The following is a 27066-nucleotide window of genomic DNA, read 5'->3' as shown; positions in this document are numbered from 1 at the left end:
ATCTTTTAACATCTATATATTAATACGTCACTTCCTTCGGGCAAGTGTCGTGGCGGGGTGACGACTCAGTTGAGCGTCTTGTGGTTCAGGGCACGATAGAGGGTACAGACCGCGCGGCAGATCACCGTTACGATGGACCGACGAAATAAAGGCAGCTCTAAACGGTCCCGTTAACGAGTGCACAAGAAGGGCCGCGGTACGCGAGGAATGGCGACGTCTGGTGAAGCGCACCACCACCTGAAGTGATGACCACGACCACTCTGTGAAGAGTGCATGCGACTGAGAAGAATATTAATATGTGAAGGAAAAGCTTTGTATCCCTTTTTACGAAAATTGCGCGGACGGAGGAGTATGAAATTTCCCACACTTACAAAGAATATAGAGAATATTTTTTTAAATAATGCCTAAAAAATACATTAAATCAATAAAAAAAAACTTTACACACACTACCATTGTATTTGACGCACACACGCATGCATACTATTTATTTATTGTCAAACTTTTGTTCTTGACGTCTGTGGTCAAATTGAGAATAGATTAAATATTGTTTGTCTTTATTAATATTTTTCTATAGTGTAGTGTTGGCGAAATTTGTGATTATAGAAATATAATAGTCTTTGAAAATAGAATCATAATAGTGTACAAAATTACAATTTCAATTAATTACTTTAAGGAAGAGCTGATGTTACTTTAAGGAAGATTTTTGTTTTGGTTTTGTTCTTTTTTTGTTTTTTGTTGTTGTTTGTTAATCTTTTCTTAATGCACCTACCATGCATTATCTCTGCACCACCCTATGATCGACTGGAAGAGAATGCCCATGGCATTTTGTGCACAAAGTATAAATAAATAATTATAGTCAAATTTCGACTACTGCGGGACGACTAGTAATTTTAAAAATGTGCATAGTTTCCGCCATATTCAAAAGATGCCCCAGACGGAATTAAGTTAGCTGCACAAGTGTAGTTTGCGTTTGATGCCTAATATTCACGCATGCGCAGTTCGTCCGACGTGATGCGCGTCAGACAGAGCCTGCAACCTGCACTCCCGGTTGCGGGCTCAAGCGAATCAGTCGCTTAAGCTCGCCTCTAGGGGACTAATAAGCCTTGCAAATATAAGAAAATAAAAATTGATTGTGTTATTTTTTTCTGATATATTTTGTAGTCGAGGGTAGTTAGTTTTTACTGCGATATTAATATTAATCTATAACAGTTACATCATATCGAGGGGTGAAAAGCTATTTCGCTTAAGCGACATTTCTTTTTGTAATTATGGGTGAATATTATTTGGTATTAACAGCATCAGATGTTTTTAATTGAATTTGAATTAAGTTTACACCGTTCAAATACATTAAGAAGTTTTTTTGATAAGATATTTTTTTCAAAGATTTTCCTATAAATTTGCAAAAATGTCGCTTGATGATATGACTACTGTTCATTTTTAGTTTGTATTGTTTAGACGGATACTCGAGACACGGCCCACCTGGTGTTAAGTGGTTACTGGAGCCCATCTACAACGTAAATGCGCCACCCATTTTGAGATATAAGTTCTAAGGTCTCAAGTATATTTACAACGGCTGTCCCACCCTTTAAACCGAAACGCATTACTGCTTCACGGCAGAAATAGGCAGGGTGGTGGTACCTACCCGCGCGGACTCACAAGAGCCCGCACCACCAGTAATTACGAAAATTATGATTTTGCGGATTTGATTTTTATTACATGATGTTATTCCTTCACCGTGGAAGTGAACATTTGTTAAGTACGTATTTCATTAGAAAAATTGGTACCCGCCTGCGGGATTCGAACATCGGTGCATCGCTCAACACGAATGCACCGGACGTCTTATCCTTTAGGCCACGACGACTTCAATTGTCTCAGTTGTTTGATAATTACGTGTATTCCAATATTTGCGGGTTTGTTTTTTACTACACGATTTTATTCCTTAATCGTTGAGGTAATTCGTAAATGTTCGCAATTCCAAGGAATATCCCTGTAACCCGCAATTCCAAGAAGTATCCCTGAACCTTCCACGAGTATCGGGATACTTGGGGTTGGCATTTCGAGCAATGTCCAGTTTCGGAGTCATTTGGAGGGCAAAGCCAAGCTAGCGTCCAAAACGCTGGGAGTCCTCAACAGAGCGAAGCGGTACTTCACGCCTGGACAAAGACTTTTGCTTTATAAAGAACAAGTCTGGCCTCGCGTGGAGTACTATTCGGACCTCTGGGCTGGGGCTCCCAAATACCAGCTACTTCCATTTGATTCCATACAGAAGAGGGCCGTTCGGATTGTCGATAATCCCGTTCTCACGGATCGTTGGAACCTCTGGGTCTGCGGAGGGACTTCACTTCTCTCTGCGTTTCTAGAGATCTTTTTTGCCACGTGCCATCCGGTTTTGGAATGAGCTCCCCTCCACGGTGTTTCCCGAGCGCTATGACTTGTCCTTTTTCAAACGAGGCTTATGGAGAGTACTCAACGGTAGGCAGCGGCTTGGCTCTGCCCCTGCCATTGCTGAAGTCCATGGGCAACGGCAACCACTCACCAACAGGTGGGCCGTATGCTTGTTTGCCTACAAGGGCAATAAAAAAAAATAAAGTAGAAAAATGGTATTTACTTGCGGAATTCGAACACCGGCACAGTCGCAACGCACGGTATGAATAGTCCGGGCGTCTTATTTATTAGGCCACGACAACTTCGAACATTGACCTACATGACATTAATTAAATATTATTAAAATATTTTCTATTTGCATCGTTTCTGAAGAAATGTTGTATTCATAAATTATAGAATACAGTTCTATATCGTTAATAATAACAAAAAGTATTATAGTGTTATTTCCAAAAAGCTACATTTTAATTAGACAGTTTAAGCGATAAGACCGCCTATTGTACATATTATGTGCTTTTTGACTGTCTTTTTGAATGTAAATTGTTTTGGTGTGCAATAAAGTGTATTCTCTCTCTCTCTCTCTCTCTCTCTTTAATTTGTTGAAGTTCATTAAATAGTTTTAAATTCTACAATTTAAATTTACACTGATCAAATTATTTTCAAAAGAATTAATGCTATCAATTATTGTTCGTATATTTTCAAATTCATATTATAGAAAAATAGCCAATGACTACTTTGGGAATTGATAAGATCTAACAATAAAGAATGATTGATAGGGTTCAAACATCAAAATGTTTAACGTTTTAGTTTTGAAGTTTATTTTCTTAGAATTTTTTTTTTCTCTAAATTCCAAGAGAAACAAGAAAACTTGGTTTGGTCTTTACGTCATGTACCATGAGTTTTTTCTTAAGAAAATCGACCCTACTCGTTTTTTACCTACTCTGAAGTAGTAGTGTATAATATATATAGATAAAAATTCTAAATGTTATCATTTTTTTGCAAATCAATTAACAATATAGCACCGTTTTTAAATTTTATTTTATTTTAAAATTTATACTTTATTACATGTGATAAAATTTCATTGAATTTTTTTTATCTAATCGGTACCACCGTCACTCGAATACAAAAGTCGAATTCAAAAAGGTGTCTTATGAGCCGGCAGGAATAAATATCACTATACTGCCAATCGTGAACTTGTTTGCCGATCTACAGAAATAAAAAAATAAAAATAGTATTTTTTCTGATCAAGAGAATTCGCAATTGAAATAACCCAAAATATAGAATAAAACTTTATAATAAAGACTTAATCAAGGAAATCAATAGTAAATTACTATTCTAGTAAAGCAGACAACAAATATCATGCGCTGTAGAATTTCATTTTCTTTTCCTGTGCCAAATTAATCCATACATATTGACTTATTAAACATTTAACCAGAAAAGAAAGAGGCTATCTTTTAAAGTACGTACCGAAACTGAACTTAAGTTCTCAATGCGATAAAAATAATACTTAATCTAAAATGATTTATTTTATTATTCAAGACGGATGTTAAAAACTGTTTAATTTTTTTTTATATATCTTCATCACTACATTGTATAAAACAAAGTCGCTTTCTCTGTCCCTATGTATTTATTATATTACAACTACGCAACGGCTTTTGATGCGGTTTTTTTTTAATAGATAGAGTGATTGAAGAGGAAGGTTTATATGTATAATAACATCCATTAAATAGTGGAGAAATCAATAATAAATTACAGTTTCCGAAGCGAAGCGAGGGCGGGTCGCTAGTATAAATATAAATGAAAATCATTCCTTACGCTTACATATTATTTGAAACTAAATAAAGTTTTTTTAACATAACCTCTCGTTCCAGTACTCCGTCTCATTTTCGTTACTAAGTCAAAATACCATTCGAATAAGCGTTGAATGGGGGTGGGAACACTCCAAATTATTAAGGGGCGTTACTTCCCCGGCCCAAAACTTCCTGAAACGGGTAATTTAGTAAAATTTACGATCCGTTTCCAGCCAACCATTAACTACCTCATCTTTATATACGTTTGGGGGCGGTCGGAATACATACAGCGCGAAATACATGAATAGCACAACGAAATTTATTAAAGCAAATAAAAAACTGTATCAGATAAATTAAACAATTCCCTGGTGAGGTTACTAACAAACTAAAAACTCTTACAAACTCCATCAGTTTGGTTAAAAACACCAATCTCCCGATCTCGCCCCTACCATATGCGCTTAGCCCGCAAAGGGCGCTTAAATCGCAGAGAATGTTTGTGACAAAATAATTAAGCTAGAAATATTGTTGCATTCTAAACTCGATACACGCGTTTTCATTTTCTCGTTGAAGCCACTGAATCGATTTTGACGAAGCTTAGTATGAAAATAGTTTTAAGGCTTGAGACAAAATACATATCTTCCATTCCACCGATGGAATCAGGTATCTACGCACGCAATATATAGAATAGACCACACGGGTAATTCTGCGGAAGCAATAATATAAAATGGGTCTGTACTCTAGTAGTGTATTGATGTCATGTATATCATTCTTCTGTACGTATTTGACGTTTGTCACTATATTCATGACAGACTGCATCGATTTTAACGATTTTTTTGTTTGTATTTAAGGATGGATGTTGATATTTACAATTGGATCCGGAAAATAGCGCTGTCATCGGGTTTTAAACCATTTTTTTCAAGGCAGGCTACCGGACTTTTTCGTGACTAATAAAACTAAAATGCATTTTGCAAGTAATGAAACAGCATCAAAACTTATTACTGATAGGGATGTAAATCAAGACCACTGTCCTATTTTTGTTGTTCATACATTGCGGATTGACAATTCGCTTACTCAAAGCGATACGTATTTTTGCTGACTTCAATAAATTAAGACTTTGTTCAATTACGTTAGCTTTGTTGAATTAAAATTTTATCTCTTGGAATTAACAGGTCTCTTTAGATTGGACGTGTGTTAATAATGGTTACGAATTTGATTTATTACATTAGAGCACGGTGTAGACAGAATACGAAGACAAAGTTATAGTTCCACCTATCTACTTATATACTAATATTATAAAGAGGAAAGATTTATTTGTTGGTTTGTATTGAATAGGCTCCAAAACTATTGAACTGATTTAAAAAATTCTTTCATTGTTTGGAAGCTACACTATTTCTCAGTGACATAAGCTATAATATTTTTTGAAAAAAATTAGGGATCCTTACTAAAATTCTAATAATGTAACTCAAGGTGTAAAAAATTACCTAAAATATTCTTTACATCGCGTGCCCTGCGAAAAATGTTAATGATAGAATAAAATAATATACTACGACTTTGTAGAACACATTATTATTTACAAAAGGTGTCGCATGTCACGACAGCATATGTCTAACTATTATATTTATGGCGCGATAAGTGTTATTTTATTTAAAAAAATAAAACAACGTCAAATATCGTTAATTGTTAAAGATCCGAGTGAAGCCGGAGCGGGCCGCTTGTTTTTAATAAAAGTACTGTCGGTACTCGAATAAGAAACTGCTTGTTCGGTTCGAATATCAGTACTACAAAGTGAGACCGTCTAGTCTGTCTGATTTCAGAAATATTCCAACTGGAAGATTCAATGTTTCCAGTTGGTTTCTTATTGAAATTTAAATATTATAGCTTAGTGTTCGTAACGTTCATAGAACTATGATTGTGCAATAAAGTTTGTATTATATGTTTTGTTTTTACTGTGACCGACGACTTTTCAATTTTATAATGCTATGCATTTGGATTGCTTCTTTTTTTTCCTACCTTTACTGATAGCCTTGAGAGGCTATATCAGCTTTAACCTAGCGTGTGACCTCTCAGGGCTCAAGCCGGCGGTGTTGCGAACTTTGGCCCTGGCAAGAGCGGTGCTTCGCAGAATCTACTACCGGATCAGAAACGCGACCTACTGAGAAGATCCTACGAGAAACACAGTGGCTTGCTTCAATGAAATTTAGTAATACTCATAGTTGTCGATTTTCCTAAAATGGTCTCATTACGATGGAAATTGTTTTAAAAAACTAACTAATTTAGGTGCTTATTTATTAAGTATTCGCAGCCCCTTAAATTAATTAAACTAGCACTTCAGGTTGGAAATGCTCACAAACGTGTGTATGGTTATAATTAGAAGACAGTATTTAATAAGAGAAGTACATTTAAGTATCCTTATAGTACCAATTATGAGTCAGTATTTTTAGCAGCTCCAAGTTTTTTCATAAATATTTTTGAGAATATTGAAGATACACGAAGATAGATTATAGACAAAAATAAGCTGTAGGCCAATGATCACGATCAATCGAAATAACTTACAATGTTTAACCGTAGGCTTAATACTAAAAAGTTAAATACAATACGTCAATACGAAGAAAACGCATTTTTTTCCCTACCTAAGCTCCCTCCCTCCTCCCTGTGTCACATTCCTCATGTCTGAGGGTCGTGACCATCTCCTCCCATTATCTTTCTTTGGATGATGTTTCGCCATCTTCCTCTGTTCTCGGCGGTATATGGCGCCGTAGACGGTCAACGTAATCTAACATCGTATAAAAAATCTAACACCCGAAATATTAATTTTCGTCATCACTGGTGCTAACACGTGTATCCGCACGGGTAGGTACCACTCTGCCTATTTCTGCCGTGAAGCAGTAATGCGGTTCGGCTTGAAGAGCAGTGCTGTAAAAACCTTAGAACTAATTTCTCAATGTAGGTTGATGGCATTTACGTTGTAGATGTCTATGGGCTCCGGTAATCACCTAACACCACAGTGGGCCCTGAGCTTGTCCACCTATCTAAACAATAAAAAACTAGGTTCAGTCCAGTAGTAAAAAATAGTTTTTTTTTTAATTACCACAGACTTAGTGCAAGGTACAGTAAAATACAAAATTTTTATTAAGGTTTTTTTTATGATTTTGGGACCACCAAGAACACCACCAGTGTACGTTTCTGTGAACGAATTGAACATATCTTGTATTGCAATTACTTAGGCGTGTATGTATTTTCTTAACATGTATATTTTCTTTCCCTCTGTATATTGTACCGGATGTGCCACAGGGAGTGCTCTGAGGAATTGCTTGAGACGATACCATCATCTCGCTTTTACCATCGCACCGCCCGCCACTGGAGTAGAGTTCATCCATACTACCAGGAACCACTGCGTTCATCTACAGTGCGTTTCCAGAGATATTTTTGCGACGAACCATCTGGCTTTGGAATGAGCTCCCCTCTACGGTGTTCCCCGAGCGCTATAACATGTCCTTCTTCAAACGAGGCTTGTGGAGAGTATTAAACGGTAGGCAGCGGCTTCGCTCTGCCCCTGGCATTACTGATGTCCATGAGTGACGGTAACCACTCACCATCAGGTGGGCCGTATGCTCGTCTGCCTAAACAAGAAATAAAAAAATAACACCCTCTTTACCTTGAGATCATGTCAACATTCGTGCCCCACACCTTATCACTGTGCTAACAATATCCGTGCCGTCATCAGTTAAGTGACAACATTTCTCCAATTAATTTAATTGACATCATAATCATAAAGGCGTATCTTTCCCTTTTTTGCTGCAGGCTGGAAAAGCTGGAAGTATTCAGGCTTACACTACTACCGTATACTCGGTGCTGCCGTCTACTCGGTGATTGCCACCACCAACCTTCCAACCAACAATTAAAGAGATTTCGAACCTACTAACTACTTTTCACCTGTGCAACACTCGGTCTTTATAAAAATTAATTGAAGTGAAACTTCTTTAGGCACGTTGAGAGTAAAATTTAACTCCGACAGATTCGTTACGGCTAGAGAGAAAAGATACAATTTAGAACGAGCGAGATTGAGAAAATAGACAGAGCGTCTCGCGAACAGCTTGACCTTGGAGAGAGGGAGAAAGCGAGCTAGGTCGTTTCTCTTATACACAATCTGTTTACGGGCGTCGACCACTAGATGGCTTGTGTGGGTTATTCACATGTATTTATTTATTTTATAATATTTTACTATAATAACACTACACAATAATACATACATAATTTATTTTATATCAATTCATTCATTTATCACACTATCATACAAAAAAATGTGTGCGTGTACTAGTGTACACACGTAAGAAGTGAAACTTGTTTATGGCCTTATTTTTCGAAAAATGATCTACATGCAACTTTCTAGAAATTGGTTAAATAAAGTTAAATTAGATAAAGTTTAAACAAAAGGATTTTATTATCATAGACATGAATACAAATAATACAATTATTTCACTTTACCTTTTTGCTACTAAGATTATTACAGCATTTCATTAATTGTAATAGAATTATTACTATCATTGTCATTGTCATTATATATTTTTGTAATTAATGGCTTATGGTAACTGAAATATGAAATATATGGTTTACATTCCACGAAATTTAGTGACCGAGTAAAAACTCCATCAATTGTAGTGCCAGATCTTGTTGTTGACGTTTGAGGACTGTTTTTCATGGATAAATTCAATTTATCTTTCAGAAATTCAACTAGCTTCAAAGAATTTTCCGATGCAAAATTTACATTAAAATCTCCACTTAAAATCATCGGTATTTTATAATTATTGTTACCGAGTAAAGAGGCACCTTCACTTGTGTACGGCAACAATGAATGGTGAAGAAAAAGATGGCGCGTAACGGAAAAATGTGACGCGTAACCGAAAAATGTGACGGTAAATTTTTTTCCAACGCCGATAAAGAAGTTTCACTTCAATATTATTTACACTAAACAAAATTAAATTATAAGCATAGTCAGGCGATAGCTGCAGTATAGCGGCGGCAATAATATTTCGCTATAAGTTTGTAATAGTAAGTAATATTGCTGCGTAGACGAACCGGTCGTCGCATTTTTACCGATCCAACGCCACTAGTCGACATCTGACTTGCGAGCGCGCATCCTGTGTCACCTTTCTGTGTTACGCCCTTTTTAATTAATATTTCTTGTTCCGTGTACCTGCTTGTACTATTGCTTGGACTATTTCTTATTTAATGTCTCCTTCTTCCTATATTTTGTTTTAAATAAAAACTTTTTTCGTATTTATTTGTGTGTGTAACTTGTAAAAGACATTATTAATACCAACCAGACGACTAAACTTGTTATTATTTTCCCATTGCTCCTATAGATAGCAGTAACATATTAACTATCTTAAATTTCAATTCTAACGCAAGATTAAAAAAAAAAAATTTTTATATGTAATTTAAAATAAATATAAATGGTGAAGAGGAAGTTTCTTTTAAGCACAGCGTCCCTTATTACAAGAGAAATTTGATTTAAGGATGAATAACGAAGAAAACCACAATACTACACACCGCAAAAGAAGTTTCACTCTTTTAACTTGCACCAAGTTGCACGCGCATCATTTTCTATCGTTAATTAACAGTTTCAACACTATCAAGAATACATTAAAATTTTGAGGAATAACATTAACCTGAAGACCCTATATAGATTTAATATCTTCAACTGCTCTGCTCAGGCTAACCATATTATAATTATTCATATATCTTGGGTATTTTGCAATAAATTTAGAAAAAGTTAGTGGCACATAATAACAGCCTATCTCTGCGGCGAAGCAATATCTGATCGAAGTGTAAACATGGCTCTAATTTTTATTTAACAGGCAACGCTCTTATCCCTTATCTCTAGATGGGGCTTGCTGTTGATGTTAGTGACGGTAACCATCTATATATTAATACGTGAAGCAAAAACTTTGTATCCCTTTTTACGAAAATTGCGCGGACTGAGGAGTATGAAATTTTCCAAACTTATAGAGAATATAGAGAAGAAGTGCACAATGCTATTTTTTTTTAAATAATGCATAAAAGATACATTAAATCAATAAGAAAACATTACACATACTACATACCATGTATTTGACGCACACACGCATGCATACTATTTATTGTCAAACTTTTGTTCTTGACGTCTGTTGTCAAATTGAGAATAGATTAAATATTTTTGTCTTTGTTAATATTTTTTATAGTGTAGTCTTGGTGAAATTTGTGATTATAGAAGTATAAAATACAATCATAATAGTGTACAAACTTACAATTCCAATTAATTATAGTCGAATTTCGACTACTGCGGGACCACTAGTTCTTAATTAAACGATATGCGCTGAGTCTGCATTCACTGAAGGAAAAAACATACATCAACGCAGCAACTAATGCAAACACAGTATTCATTTCAAAGAGACTTCAATCGAATGTGCACCGTGTTCTGGATAAATTAATTGCAGCGCATATCAAATGACATGTTGGGAGTTAATTAATCAAAGGTTGGGTTGATTACTTTACTTCAATCGCAACTGTTTATAGATACATTTTTATTTGTCGATAAAGTACGGTCGACTCGAAAGCAGTTCATGGAATTCGTCATAATGTGTAACTATACTGAGATCTTAGAACTTATATCTCAATGTGGGTGGCGCTTTTACGTTGTAGATGTCTATGGGCTCCAGTAACCACCTAACACCAGGTGGGCTGTGAGCTCGTCCAGCCATCTAAGCAAGAAAAAAAAATGTATGTAACACAGTCGAGTGAAGTTTGAATAACCTTTCGACCGCCGATGTTTCAAAGAGTTTCAAAATACTTATAAAACGTAGTAGAGGCCAGTAGGTACGTACGTAATGGGCGTTAGATACCAACAATATATCAGTTAAAAAAATAATTTTAATTTTTTTGCGGTTCTAAATTAATTCCACATTCATCTTCCTAGTGAAGATAAAGCTAAAGCTGGCTAAAGCTTGGCGGGGCCTACGGTCCATCTGATAGTATGTGGATACTGTATGTCAAGGCCACACCCTCGAGCTGGTCCCTATCGCCGAGTACTCTTCAACTGCTATGAATCATAAACATCATTGTTGATATTTACCATTCTGTATAGAAATGAGATTTTCATAAATAATGATGTTATTGCTAATGATAATAAAAATCGATTTTTATGCCGGACCTAAAGTCAAGACACAGTTACGTTCAAAGTACTGACTACACGTGCAAAATAAAATAACGATATTACGATGTGTTACTGATAGGTAGATTACACGTGTTTCAAACGAGCACTTAAACGTCCATTTTAGGAAGACGCCTCATCTAAAGATCCACTGTGGGAATCAAATGTCTTTATGAATTGGACGGTTTCTCTTGTGTTAAACCTGCAGTTTATGTGGAAATTTAGTATATTATCCTGACGCGACTTGAATTATTATATTACACTACTTAATGGATAACTTTTTTGTATTTGAGGATATTTTATATTGACAAATGAAAATACAAAAACTTTTTGGAAGTAAATATCGTTAGACAAATAAAAGAATTACCGAACAAGCATTCAATTGGCATGTACATTTTTTAAATCTATTATCATATAACCCAAATCTATTATCATATAACCTTTTTTTTTTGTAAATCTAATAATACATGCTAATTAAAAATGCGTAATGTCAACTCAATTACAAAGTAGTACGTGATTTAATGAGGTGTTTCAATGCATAGTATTTCTCTTACGATTGCTGTAATATCAGTCGAATAGATTGTCTGGGTTTCCTAAATTGTACTTTACTGGCCCGATTCTAGGATCTAACTCAAGATCTTTAGGTTAATGGGACAAAAGTAGTCGAAAGTATCTTATCCTAACGCGGTTAAGGTCAATTATAATATCAAATTCACCTTTTACAATTTCGAAAAGCACTCTTAAAAGTTGAACAGCTTAGGGTCCAAATTTCGTTGACGCTTCATTTAGTTGACGATGTCAGGATACAAATTTTATAACCCAAAGAAATAAGGTTTGAATCTACTTACAAGGTGAATGGATTTCCTTTGCATCGAGTTTGACGGTGAAACTGCTCTATAATTAACTGTATTTTAATAGATTTAACTGCAATATTATTGTAATAATGAATTTAAATACTGAAAGCTATTTAAAATAAACTATAAGTAAAAAGAAGAAGAGTAAATAAATAAATAAGGAGTGCTTGGTGATTCTGTAGCTAATACTGACAGCATTTGTAAAGTTAATGTAGTATATACGGGCGTGACGAAAATTCTCAGAAGTAATGTTCAAATCGAAAGATTCCTTAGGCCTTAAAGCTAGGTAGTTATTATTTATTAGAATGATTTATTTAAGGGTATCATTTAAATATCATATTATTATTAATAAGAAAATTGAGATCGATGAGAATAATGTAGCTAACAGCTAATTAGTTTTACAATATCCATTAATGAATGACAAATTTAATCCGTGTGCATCGTTTTTAAATGCTTAGTGACTTTTTTCGTAATTCATAATTTTTTTCTCTTTTTCATAAAGTCAAAAACTGAGGAAATACTACGAAACATCGCCCTCGTCATAAACTCATTGCATGGGTCGATGTAAACACACATCTTTCTAAAAACGTTTCTTTTTTACATTAATACTATGTTAGAACGCATTTCAGTAAAGTTCGCAAATAAACGAGCTTTGTGACGAAAAATGATGCTTTTTAAAAATCATATTTTCTCGAGACGTCTTGGTCTTTCATAGTAATATCACAAGAGCCTTATTTATAGCTAACACAGTCAAAATAATATTCTCCGGTTGTTGTTTTAAAGTAGATTTTCCTATAATTTTTCATCGATGTCGTGATTTCAAGAACAAGTCCTTATACATTTTAGGACTCACCACTATGGCATCTCGGCTACACTGAAAGGTTATTGTCCGAAGGGTTTTTATACACGCTTACTTGTGTTTATTTGAAATATCTGTATTTATTTAGTACATTACTCCAGTAAACAAATCAAGTTAAAAATGATCGCCTTTTCGTCTACTTCGTCAGACCAGAACGGCTATAAAAAATCAGACCAAAAAAATACAATTAAAAAAGTGGTAGCCTCTATAATTTACAGTTGAGACTTAGAACTAGCGCTTTAATTAATACCTACGTTAATATATGCTATATGCATATATTATATTAATATATGTGAGCTCCAGTGACCGCTTAACGTCAGATAGGCCGTGATTTCACCGATCAATTCTGTATTAAAGCGTGTGTGAACCATAATATGCTATTAGTCGAAATCAAAGAACTGAATTAAAGCACTTACTTAATAATTATTTTATGTGCTGAAAGTGTTACTTGATTTGCCAGATTTATATGAAAGTAGTACCACGACTATTACTAATACCACTTGAGAATAATCTAGTTTGCTTGCAGTATACAAGTATGTCTGATTAGTAAAAACAGCAGATAATTTTCTAATAAAAGAATCGATTTGACAATAATATATATTATGTTCCTATGAACAAACTATTCTGTCAACCCTTGAATTTGTTAATGTAATGTCTATCTCCTTCTGACGCGTTTAATTGAATGAATAGCCTTGATAAAATTAGGGCTGTCACTCAACAGCTCAAAATTAATAAATTAGGTTTTGCATGAAACTACTACACACTCTGTATACTTAGTCGATTCGGAAATGTGCCATTGCTGCTCATTTCAGTATCGGTTTTATTTGTTCATTGTAAAATTCGTGAAACTCAAACAATAGAGAAAAACATATCATCATATTTTATGTTTTCATTGTCAACGTGTTCAGCGAAATATCTTTTGTTAAAATTCCATAAGCATTGAAAATGTGTCCATATTCAATAAAATAATTACGCTTCGATAAAACAGATACGCTTCCTATTTTAAATTATATATAATGTTTAATACTCGTATTTAATATGAAACACATCGTACTAACGAAATACACGACACCAATACAAAAAAAAAAAAAACACGATAATTCCGGACTATGCCAACAAGAGGCCATGAGCTTAAAAGTACGAAAGTATCCATGGAAATTTTGCGAATTCAAGAGTAAGTAACAGCATTTAGTCACGTGCTGTTTTCACGAGAGCTACCCGTCAAGCTGTACGTTTGTACAAATATATATTTCGGGACTATTGTGATTCCCCTTAAGGTCCCCAATAAGGGATTTATTTCACAATAAGCCCCTTATAATAGGTTCACTGCTGTAAAACGAACCAATGTGGCACTTCTTTTTGAGTAGTGAATTGAGGAGAAACGTGTTTTTAATAGTCCCTAATTCAATAGTTTATATCATACCATTTTTAAGTAATGATAATTAGATTATAACCTAGCCAGCCAGTTTGAACTAAATGTCGTCCAGCGCTAGCCATAAGGCTTATGATACACCGTCTTCCAGATACAACAGAATGTAACGCTTCAGGATTTTCAATGACACAATAATGATCAAAGTTTCTTCTGCAGTCATAACCGACAGCCTGTTGCTCTCGTCGAACACGATTGGAACGCCCGTGAGGCTGCAGGAGACAAAGGAACGAGATGCGCTCCCGCATCTACAGAATCAGTCATGTACTCAAAAATATACCCAGTTCGTATACGAGGAAGGTGAGTTTTAGTTCCGGTTGTGTGCACATATTAACGCTACTAGCTTTACGCTGACTAACACAACAGCTAGTGTTGTGAATCGTGTGATGGTGTGAATGCTGTCAACGTCTTCATGATATAGTGCATTTGACACGTGCTTGCAACGGTTTCATAGAACGCACCTAAAACTAGTTCCAGAGGATCATCGAATTTAATTTCAGGGAGTCTGAAAGAAAATTGATGAGACTAGAACGAGATGAACATTAAAATATTATCTAGAGCTGTGTGGACAAATAGAAAATTCATTTAGATATATAATTATTTAGAAACAGCTTTAAATTAACGCATTGGAAGCACAGCAAAGCAAGCGTAGTAAAGAAAACAAGAAATGAATTAAGTACTTCACTAATAAAAATGAAACGAAGGGAATCACTCACCAACTAACACTAATGTACGATCTCAATTTCTATATGTTTCTTAGAAATCATATTTTGTTACGTTTATTTCTACTCAAACACACATTTCATTTCAAATTAAAAGCATTTCCACATTACTAACGTTATTTTCTGCTGTCGATGAAAAGAGATGGAATGTGTGGATGGAAAAATGTAAATATAATGCCTAATATTTCTTCAAAAGCATTACCAAATAGTAATTGAGGCAAAACTGCCGCCTACTGCTTCTTTATTTATTTTGTCTCATTGCATGTATTTTAAAGACAATTGAAATATATTATTATTAATTAACATATAAATAAAATTAAATATCAGACTGAACATTAAGTGTTCTGATTTTTTTTAATAATATTTTTATGGAATTTTGTAAATTATCTTGATGTAAAATATAAAAAAAAACCTTTTAGTCTTATATTTTAAATTGAAATAATGACATAATGTAACTTAAAGTGATTGCTAAAAATCAAATTACTGAATTAGACTTCCAAATCACACTATTTCAAAACGGCAGTTTTTCTTTTGGTTTAAATGTGTCGAAGAAATCTCTAAACTGAGGTATGAGAACAGGTGACGACCCTGGTATACCGCAGTTCGTCATCATAGTCTCCACAAATTCTTGATCTAATCCTTTAAGTTCACACAGATCAGTGAAAAAATCATACCATTCCTGCCAGTTTAGTTCCGTTTTGCTGAAAAACAAATTATTTACAAATACAAAACAAATTATACACGAAACACCAATGCAATATTTCGTTAGTCTATCAGAGTTGGTATCCTGAAGGGCACCATCAAAATTGTGGGACATCATGGGATGGATACAACGGGGGCAGCATTCAACGGGCGTTCTATCTCGCAGTGGACCGATCCACATGGAAATACTTACATACGTGTGATCGCGATTCTTAGAAATGAGGGAACGACGAAGAAGAGAAATCACAGTTGGAAATACTAAAAGTCATGATGTGCAAGTTGCAATTTTGATAAAATGAAGAACACTAATTGTGGACGAATTTAGTAAAGAAATTAAGCTGTTTGGAATTAAAACAGGACTCAAACAACTAATGAGATAAAAAAAAACGAATAGAATGCGAGCATGTTCATCACTACTTGATCTTTGTTTAGTCTGGATAAAACAAAAAAGTTTGGTAAATCAGATTAAACTACATCTCATCTTCTTCCCATCTAGGGGGTTAAAACGGTGACTTCTGAATTTGTAGTGATTAGGGATTGGGTTGAAACACAGCCATTTGCTGCTTCCACAAGACTGATGCTATTATAGTACTAATCTCACGATGGCGATACACGAAGACACAGTCCATCACAGTTTGGATGTGAATGAGTTTCAGGTAATGTTCAAAACGAAAAAAATACCAAAATCGTGATGGTTCTCACCAGTACTTCCACCACAGCACTCCAGTGTCAGTCATGGTGACCTTTCGGTCATCTAGAACTTTGCTCTGACGCATCCAATAATCGGAACGGTAAAGAGTCATAGTATTACCGTCTCTCTTATTATCGAGAAGACGAGAAAACTCGTGGAACTGGCCTTCTAATGTTGCTTCTTCTTCTTCCATAATTTCCTGAATAATAATTGAGTACGATCAAGGTAATGCGCCGAAAAGCAGTGTGACGGGCGATGCATTAATGAATCACCCTTGGCTAAGCAACAGGAATGTCCGTCTGTACGGGCTTTGTGTTGTGCAAATTCGACTGACCATTGGAACAGATCAAAATGCATGAAATTACAACCAGTTACAAGCGAGTGAGGGATTAAGCTATTTCATCAAGTTACCTTGTTATTGTTAATTCATTTACGTGTACTTTTCACAAAGATGTAATGAAGTGTATTAAGTTCAATTGAAAAGCAGATTTTAAAACATACAATTGACAATTATCTTTAAATATGAAATAGACAACTTTAATTAGAACTCTATTTGCATTAGCGATATCGTGCTCATGTCCTTCTTAACTTAAAAATATGTATATTGTAATTTTGTGTCTAGTATGCAAACCTGTTTTTCCGTACTAATTTGGCTGATGCGTGGATTTTCTCAAGGTAAGTACTACATAGATTACTTAACACGATAAACCAGACACATGTACACAAGTAATTGATTTTAACCAAGTGTTAATCATCTACAATACCTACTTTAATATTTAGTATAGTATTATAGTTTTTTTAGGTATTGCAGACATCGGACAAAATATCAAAATAATTTTAGGTAAAGACGCATAATGAAGTATAGTCCCTAATAAGACTGCTTATTTTCTCTATACAAATCTATTGCGAGAAATCGTCAATCGTTAGAAGTATTCGTGATACGTCTGCACCGGTCCCAATTCTCGCAGGCAGCTACAAAACTATTCAAAGAAATACGTATTTAGCCTAATAATATGTTCACGAACGACTTGTATAATGAAGAAATAACACTGTAATAAAAATAAGTCTCGCAGAAATTATAATTTACGCAGTATCATCAGCATGTAATATAAATATCGGTTGCTACTTGTAGACGTGAAATCAAAGTCTCAATTCATAAGGACATCATATTCCACGTCGTCATTAAGTTAACTAATTTATGGCACAAGTAGGCCACGGCATTTTGGTCGATAGTAATCTTTCCAACAAATTAAATTTGCTCAGCTAATTCAAATTTTCTCTCATCTTAAACTACGTCACTAATGAACACATTGAGTATGCGTGGCAATCATTTTGAATGCAATTTAATTAAATCAAAGCTCTCGTCTTTCGTTAATGAGGAATACCGTATGCAATATCAGTAAACTAAATTGTATGTTCCTGAAGTGAATTTAACACTTGTACCGATTCAATTTAAGCCTCGTTTACAAACCGGCTTATTGGTAAATCATAATTATGTCCACAATATATTTTAAAGCAGCGCTGTGATATATAATTATCAAGTTCGCATCCTCCCCGAATATTATACTGCCATTATCAATACTACGTCTGTATGCCGGCAAACTCATTACCAAAACAGACAGTGGTAATACGTTAAAATGAACTATTGAAATTCGAATGTTATAAAAGGTTTTATTGATTTCTCATTCTCAAACAACCGAATTATTCAGGATCATATTATGACCAATGAATAACATACTCTCCTTTTATACTATAGCAAAACACGCTATGGTAATTAATAAAATCTCCTCGAGCGTAAGCAGATTGTGTTGTCGTGTAGATTTACAAGACAAAAATTATTTTACCTAAATGATTAACGTAGCTTTGGATTTTGTAACAAAATATGTGCACGGAGGGATGTGCATGTTTCACATCAGCGTTATTCGCGTGGTCCTTTTTGTCATTGTCAGTATCCTATTGCGGCCTTTATCGGAAAACTGTTTTTATGCTACATGAAACATGGAGGCACATCCAAAGGTGGTTTGCAATCAGTTTACAAAGTATTCATGAGTGAATTCAGAAAGAGAATTCCGCACAATTTTACGTTCATCCATCCAATCGTTGTGGGATAGCGCATTCATTGTCAAACCTTTCGTTTTACATATTGATGAGTTCCAGAGACAGCGTTAAAACTATGTTATCTTTATAACGATGTCCACTAACTAAACAATAATTTCAAAACAAAACATATTAGATAAAATATTGAAAAAATATTAGTAGTGTAAAGAAGTAAACGGTAAAATTGTAGGCCTAAATAATACATGAAATACATGAAATATATAAAACTGAATATCCATTGTTTTGTTTGTTCATTTACCATTCATGCCCGTAATAAGTCGTTGGATGACTCGATAAAACTTAAACTAACGAGTATATGGTGGTGTTTGACACTTCAGCGAAACTCATTAATATCAAAGAATGCATAAATCTTACACAAGTGGGTTTTTGTTGCACTGGTCATACTAGCAAAAATGTCACCCTTGCCATGAAGGCAGGAAGAACAAGCCCGGGCAGGGACGATCTCTCCGAAGACCGAGTTATGTGGTGCATAAGTAGCTTCAAAAATAAATTATTTACCATAGTAATACGTTAAAAAAATCATTATTGGCAATTTATTTATTTTTATGTATACTTTATACCGGATTAGTACACTTAGTTACATATTTCCTGTGTTAATACAAAGTCGATAAAATTATGGCTGAAACTAATCATTCCATCTGTTTTATGTCTAACTATCGTTCATCAAGAATACAAAATCGTAAAATAGTAATTTAACGAAGAAGCTCGTGAATGAGATGAATTATCTGTTTATGTTAATAAAATAGTAAATAAAATTATGCAAAAGTACCAATTGTTTCAACGGAAATCATTATTCATATTTCGGGCTAAGCCAAATATTTTTTTTTTTTGGATTCATTCAACCACGCTCTAATATGTCGGATAATGCCCAGCATTGTTTAAGGCAAAACTGTGAATCACGCGCACAGCGGATCAAATTGTAAAAAACTGCGTACTACGGTAACAATGCAATTTCTAATGTCGTTCCTTTGATTCTTATGCGTTTTTCGATAAATTCTCTTAATCTATGATAGCTAACGCGACAAGTTACACCGTGGTATATGAGGAAAGTAGATCTTCATGACGACCTAAATTGAGTACCGATACGTGAGTATCTTATGGAAATGTCAGAACGCTACTTCGACAAAGCGGGGCGACACGAAAACCCTGTTATCGTAGCCGCCGTTAATTACTTATCCGACCGCGACCGGGCAACGCAAAACTCCATCACCTGAAACATGATTTGTCAGATCCCCCGGATTCACTCTCGGTGCTTTAAGCCTCTCAAGCATCGGTCACTGTCCTCGTTCGAGTCGTAAGAGTTCGACGAGGGAACTAGTCTACAGACACAGCTCACTGAGTTTCTCACCGGATCTGCTCAGTGGATCGCTATTCCGATCCGGTAGTAGATTCTGCGAAGCACTGCTCTTGCTGGGGCTAGTGTTAGCAAATTCTCTCAGGTTGAGTCCGTGAGCTCACCTACCCATCCGGGCGTAGCTAGAATAACCCCTTAGGCTACCAACGAATGGGTAGGGAAAAGAAGCAACAAGTTTTTAATATTTCAATATGTTTTACTCTTAACAAAAAAAAAAAAACAAATAATAGTTTAAAAAAAATTTACAAACACGCTTAATATTAAATTCAACAAAAATATAGAAAATAAATTTTAATAAATTTAAGTTGAAAATAGTGTAAAATATATTTTATTTCAAAAAAATTATTTTAAATTTTTTAGTTGAATTTTATATAAAGCGTGTTTTTTAGTTTTTTTAAGCAATTATTTATTTTTCATTTTTTAGTTAGATTTTCTATAAAAGCGTGTTTTTAAAACTATTAAGTACTTTAACATCAATTCCTGCCTTATCGACTATAGATAAAAATTCTATAAATTGGCAAAAATCTTATTTTGCAAATTGAATACTGGAATAATCTTATCAAATTAGTGTATTGTCATCAGTTGTCGATAAATCTACAAAGTTTGAATGAAATCTGGCTGTTTAAAGTGGGTCAAAATCGCATCTAAAAGAATCTGTTACAAACATACAAACATACATACAAGTGAAGCTAATATAAAGCGTGTTAAAAAACACTCAAACACACAGAGAAACGTGTAGCTTTATCAATTGTTTGATAAATTTCATCCGATTTTTACTTCAGATGTCGAGAAGTCAGATTTCAAAAAGAAAACATTTGTAATACATTCGTATACAAGAACCTGTGTAAATGCGCGTGCTATTGAAAGATTTATCGAGTTTCATGTTTAAATATGTTGAGTATTAGCCAGAGCCAATGCAGACTAGACTGAGTGTTACGCGTTAACTAAAAATAGCTATGTGAATACGCACCGTTCGAAATTACAAAGGTTTCCCAATCACTTGTTTTTTGAAATTCGATTTTAAATTTCTAATTTCAGTAACTCGAGCTCGGGAGTTCACGTAGTACAAGTGCACTTAAAAACTATTCGGCCACTTCAAATATTCGATTACTGTTATTAATCTACCATCGTATATTCGTTCTTAAGTAAACAACGCATTTAAAATCAATCGTCCAAGCCGCACTACGTTTTTGCACATCAGTAAAACACATGTTACATTATTAAAGACTAACTCAATTGGAATATAAATCAATGAGTCCCAAACAAATTTTAATGTACATACGTAATACAGGAAACGGACGAGTGAAAATCGAAATTCCCAGTTATTAACATAATCAAATAATCGATTAACATCGATGATGATAAATGTATTGTACGAAAAGTTGGGCGATAACTGAAACAAGTTAATTGTATTCCAATTGAATGGCAAGCAATATATTTTGTTTAAATATTGGCTATTAATAAATATAAATAACGAGAATTGCCAACTACATATTTTGTGTGCCCCTGTTCCTTTTAAGTTATTATTAAATAATAAAAGAATAAAATATATAAAAAACAAAATTAAAAATATTTTAAAAACACCTTGAAAGTCTATTCAAAAATACACATTGAGCTTTTTTTATGTTTCAAACTGCACTTACACAGTCATGCCAATGCCACGAAAATTGAACAAAAGTACCATTAATTATATCGATTCAAAATTGATACGTTATGACACAGAAAATCGATTTTCGGGTCAGGGTCAACAGCATCCTTGTTGAGTTTCAAGTGTTTCCAGTGTCTAAAGAGAGTGGTTGCTATAGTAACAGGCGAAACGATTCAGTCGCGTGCACCCTTCGACATTTTTAAGATGTCTGGATTTAAAGGAAATATTAATAGAAATTTTGATAACAATATTTTGGTTCAAAGCAGTTATTTAGAGAGCAGATACATGAAATCGATGGATTCCCAATCACTACCTAGAGAAGACCGTTCTCTTTATGTATAGTATATCTTAGTTTCGCACATTACCGATTTTATAGGGAAACAAATACATTCGTCATAGGTCACCAGGTAAAGTAAGTTAACCAGGAAGAGCGATCTGTAAAAATATAGTACGTACGTGTGTGTGTGTGTGTGTGTGTGTGTGTGTGTGTGTGTGTGTGTGTGTGTGTGTGTTAGTGTGTTTGTGTGTGTGTGTGTGTGTTTTTTTTTTTATTGCCTTTGTAGGCAGACGGGCATACGGCCCACCTGATGGTGAGTGGTTACCGTCGCCCATGGACTTCAGCAATGCCAGGGGCAGAGCCAAGCCGCTGCCTACCGCTTAATACTCTCCACAAGCCTCGTTTGAAGAAGGACATGTCATAGCGCTCGGGAAACACCGAGGAGGGGAGCTCATTCCATAAAATAAAGTATAATCAAATATTAAGTTAAAATTAGCTATTAGGATTGTGTGCACTGTGAATGTGCATCCGTGTTTTTGGCCCGCGAACCATGGTGAATAAATCAAAATCAAAACTAGCGGCATCTGAACCTCGCCAGAGGCAAAACTCTGTCGAGGTAATAACGGAGGCAAGGCTGGACCTGGACCGGTGGCCAAGAAGGAAAAAAGATCTCTTTCGTGAGGGTACATTATAGACTTAGTTCTGACTTTAGACCCTGTAGTAGGCAGCCTCTATTGGCATACTGTTTCGGGTGATTAAAGAGGATGGTGGTACTACATTGCGCGCTATAGCGAGCCGCTTGGAACTTTAAGTAAAGAGAGACTGATTGGCAACTGTATAATGTTCCGATCTGACAAAACTCTGCAAGTGGATAACAAACTTTTGGAATGCAGCATCATAGCTGACACTGGCTACTCTGAAGGGATGACCATTAAAGATGGCGTGATCAGAGTTTCTGTAGGAGCTTAGTTCGGGATTGAAACTTGTATCCGAAGTGAATATGATGCCCGGAGTAAATTTAATTTTATATTTATACCAGTTTGAGCATTCAGTACGAATATAAACGTATTCTCTTATTATACCGCAATTCCGGGGAGTACAATTCCTTAAAATCTTTAGAGAAATTTGGCTTTCTTGGATGTCATACTTGGAGCGATTTTTTATATTTTTTTTTTATTGCGTAAATGCGTGAATGGGTTCTCAACTCAACTGGTATTTATTGGTAACCGGAATCGATACATAACCGAACATCATTGTTACCAGAAACATTGATACAAGAGATCAAATTCTTAATTGTATAACCCAATTGAGCATCGGCCTCTTGTATTAATGTAGGTGGCGGCATTAATACCGCTCTTCAAACTGGAACAGGTTACCACTTTGCAGCACTAATAAATAGTGTGATGATACTTACTCGTCCAGCTTAACTATTTCCCTGCTACCATTATAGGGAGATCTTCCAAGAGGTAAAACCAAGTCGGGTTTTTAAAATGTTTTAAGTTTTAAGTTATCTTAACAGACCGAAGCATACTTCAGGTCTGGACAAAGACTTCACAGGTCCAGTCCTATCTGGGGTACTGCTTTCATACCCAGGCCGAGGTCTCAAATAACAACTACTTCACTGCGAAGAATGACCCTTTTTTCACAGCGTCGGAATTTCAAGGAGTATCTCTGCAGATTTCCGCGAGTATAGGGATTCTGGGGGTAAAGCCAAATCGGCCTCTAAAATGTTGGGAGTCCTCAACAGAGCAAAGCAGTAATTTACGTCTGGGCAGAGACTTGCACTTTATAAAGCACAAGTCCGGCCTCGCGTGGTGTACTGCTCTCACCTCTGGGCCGGGGCTCCCAAATACCAGCTACTTCCATTTGGCTTCATACAGCAAGGTGCTGTTCAGATAGTCGATAGTCTCGTTTTCGCGGATCACTTGGAACCTCTGGGTCTACGGAAGGACTTCAGTTATCTCTGGGTTTTATACCGTATGTTCCATAGGGAATGTTCTGAGGAATTATTCGATATGATCCCCTCATCTCCTTTTTATCATCGCACCTCCCTCCATCGGGGCAGATTTCATCCATACTACCTGGAACCGCTGAGTTCATCGACAGTGTGTTTCCAAAGATCTTTTTTGCCACGTAACATTCGGCTTTGGAATGAACTCCCCTCCACGGTCTTTTCCAAGCGCTATGGCATGTCCTTCTTCAAACGAGGCTTGCGGAGAGTACTTAATGGTAGGCAGTGGCTTGTCTCTGTCCCTGGCATTGCTGACGGCTATGAGCGACGGTGACCACTTTCTATCAGGTGGACCGTATGCTCGTCTGCCTACAAAGGTAATTAAAAAAAAAAAACTTCCGTACAGAAGCACTTTGGTTTTTTGTCATAAAACACCTCAAACTAACTACACAATATATCTAACATACATTTAAACTACACACATATATTATTGAATAAAAGTAATCTAGAGCGTTGTTGTGTGATATAACATAGGATAAAAAACCAAGAAAGACTGTAGGTAACTTAAATTTTGTGTTAAGAATTCAAAATTATATTTAATGAACTAACTATATATAGGTATATATGTAATGATAAAATTTAATTAGTGTCTGAAATGGAAACACTAAGCCATTTACATAAGCCCGTATAGGGACTGAAAGCTTGTCGATGGACCACACCGTTACACAAAGGAAGCCGATCGGCTCAGACAAAATGCATTTAACTAATCGCTTTTCCCGGAAAGCTATCTGGAGTATTTACTCCAGGTAGATTAATCTAAATATTAATGACACCATTTAAAATATTGCCTAGACTCGTGCCTTAAGAATATTGTATCTACAAAGCGATTAACACAGTCTTTCGGAAAACTAAATTTACTTTAAAATATATTTTAGTTTTTATATTTAAAATTTATTTTTCGTTTGATCGTAATCGATGCGTTCTTGTGTGATTTATTGGATTCACATGAAACTTTATACAGTTATTATTGGCACTTCACAGAATACTATTTCATATTACCATTTACTTTTGACGTGTTCAATGCGAATAATTTCAGCAATTGGTTTTCATATAATACATTAGTGAGAGCTAAAGCAGTACCTACGCTACGTTTCACTGGTGTAATTAACACGATCTTATTACCTTGGTATGTATGTATGTTTCTAGATGCAAACTTGAAAATTTGCGCACATCTTCAAATCATAACAAATCATATCAATAGGACAAAAAAAGATGAAATCGATTGTTAGTTCAGTTTCCTTTTTATGGGTGTTTTGTTTTTTTTGTTTTTAACTAAATAGATTATTTTAAATGTATATCATCTAGTTTTAGCTATTATTAAAATTAAATAACAATAACTCTTACCTTGTTTTAAGTTGATCGTTTCAACTTCAATTTTAAAATTTTGGTCAATAGTAAAATTCCTGAAATTTACAACCTGCGTGATTCCAATTGAGATTTATATTTCTTTAAATAACATACCGATTTATTGCGGATGTAATTTTGTATTTACTTTAATAAAAAACGACTTCGCAGGTAGGTTGTGTTATAATTATTTGACATAATTATTAATAATACTTGTCGCTTGTTTTATGACTTAAGGCTTCAGGGGTGTTTTATTGAGTTATTACAGTTATCAAAGGAGTTTTGATGTTCTTTGAATTATTATGTTCAGAGCCTGTGTTTTGTCTAAAGGTAATTTTATCAATATTCTTTTTAAAGTGTTGTTTAATGTTAATTAAAATTACTTAGCTGTTATTTTTTTTAATCATTAGTGTACTGGATTTATTTAGTATTATTTAGATTTCATTGTTTCCTTCATTATTTTGATGAATACAAAAAATATGGGATGCATTTATAAGTGTTTGAGATGTCTTTATACTTACTTGCAGTTTATCATCCGACTTATTTTTTAGTTTTTAGTTATTCTTAATTTTGCTCTCCTGTAATCTGTTGACTTTTAATTAATATAGTTGTTACAGATTTGATGTTGCAGTGTTTTTTTTATTTTGTTTATTGGCCCTGATTTTTTAATTTAAATTGTATTCGAAAAGCATAAATGCACATGATAAATCTCAATAAGTGATATAAAAAAATAAGACACTGGTATTCGTTTATTTTCCTTCTTAGAAACTTATTGTCTTATATAGGATTAATATTAGGTAAGTTTCTAGAGTATAAGTAATAAAGTCTAGCAATATAAAGTTAGTGAGAGTCCACAGTATTTCCGTCAAGCGTTTCATCAAATTAATAATGTCCTACTTTTCCCAAGCCAATTGATATTATTTCTTCTATAACTTTATTAATTTTGTAGTTATATGCTTCGTATTATTTACTTGGATTCTTAAAACAAATTGAGTCAAACTGAATGATAAGAATGATTCATGTTCAATCTACACATCGCCTTGATGCCTTTAAGATATTAGCATAGTGTATTAGATCCATATTATATAGGTATATATAAGTACTGGCCTAAAATTCCACAAATATTAACCAATTAATACTGGTTTAGTTATAATGTTACTCCGTTTAATATTATCAACGAAGAGATATTCATCGTTCTTCGCACTCTGACTAAAAAACGAGATGATTCCCAAAGTACTACTTGAGAATGTTAAAAGTGAAAATGCGAACGCAGCAAGTCCTCAGATGAGGCCTTCTTGTGTCGTTCAGCAGATTTTTTTACAGAAAGATAATTTAAAATATTATTTAATTTTAGAGAGACTGCTACAATAATTGTATTTAATATAATAATCCAATTGATAATTTTAGAAAGTGCCACAAAATTTTTCAAGCATATTTATAAAAAAAAAATATATATATTCATTTTGAAAGATTACAAATAATATTAAAAATCTGACTTTTACTGTTGCGCAAATTACATTTTACCCAATTTTGGGTAAAAGTAAATTTAAAATGAAAACAGCAGATTGCGCTGATGACATACATGCAGAGGCATTCGTTGGGTCCCCAATGCTTGGAGGAGTCACGTATCTAATGACGAGCCTCGAACGATTAGAGCGCAGAGGCTCCAATCTCGGTGGTCCACACTAGAACCGTG

At 34.6% G+C, this 27066-nt stretch overlaps 1 protein-coding gene across 1 annotated transcript; it reads right to left on the bottom strand.

The window, feature by feature from the left end:
* Nucleotides 1-15634: 15634 nt before the first annotated feature.
* Nucleotides 15635-25598, bottom strand: LOC101737465 (tubulin polymerization-promoting protein homolog). Its single transcript, XM_004933120.4, has 3 exons — nucleotides 25371-25598; nucleotides 16630-16817; nucleotides 15635-15926 (listed from the first exon to the last, which is right to left on the bottom strand). The coding sequence occupies exons 2-3, from the start codon at nucleotides 16809-16811 to the stop codon at nucleotides 15737-15739; spliced, it is 372 nt and encodes a 123-aa protein (XP_004933177.1). The 5' UTR covers nucleotides 16812-16817; nucleotides 25371-25598; the 3' UTR covers nucleotides 15635-15736.
* Between the last annotated feature and the right edge of the window lie 1468 nt (nucleotides 25599-27066).

This window comes from Bombyx mori, chromosome 1 (genome assembly GCF_030269925.1).
Source record: "Bombyx mori chromosome 1, ASM3026992v2".
In the NCBI taxonomy this organism is placed as follows: domain Eukaryota; kingdom Metazoa; phylum Arthropoda; class Insecta; order Lepidoptera; family Bombycidae; genus Bombyx; species Bombyx mori.
Note: the sequence above shows the minus strand (reverse complement) of the source record. Positions and strands in the feature narration are given on the sequence as shown.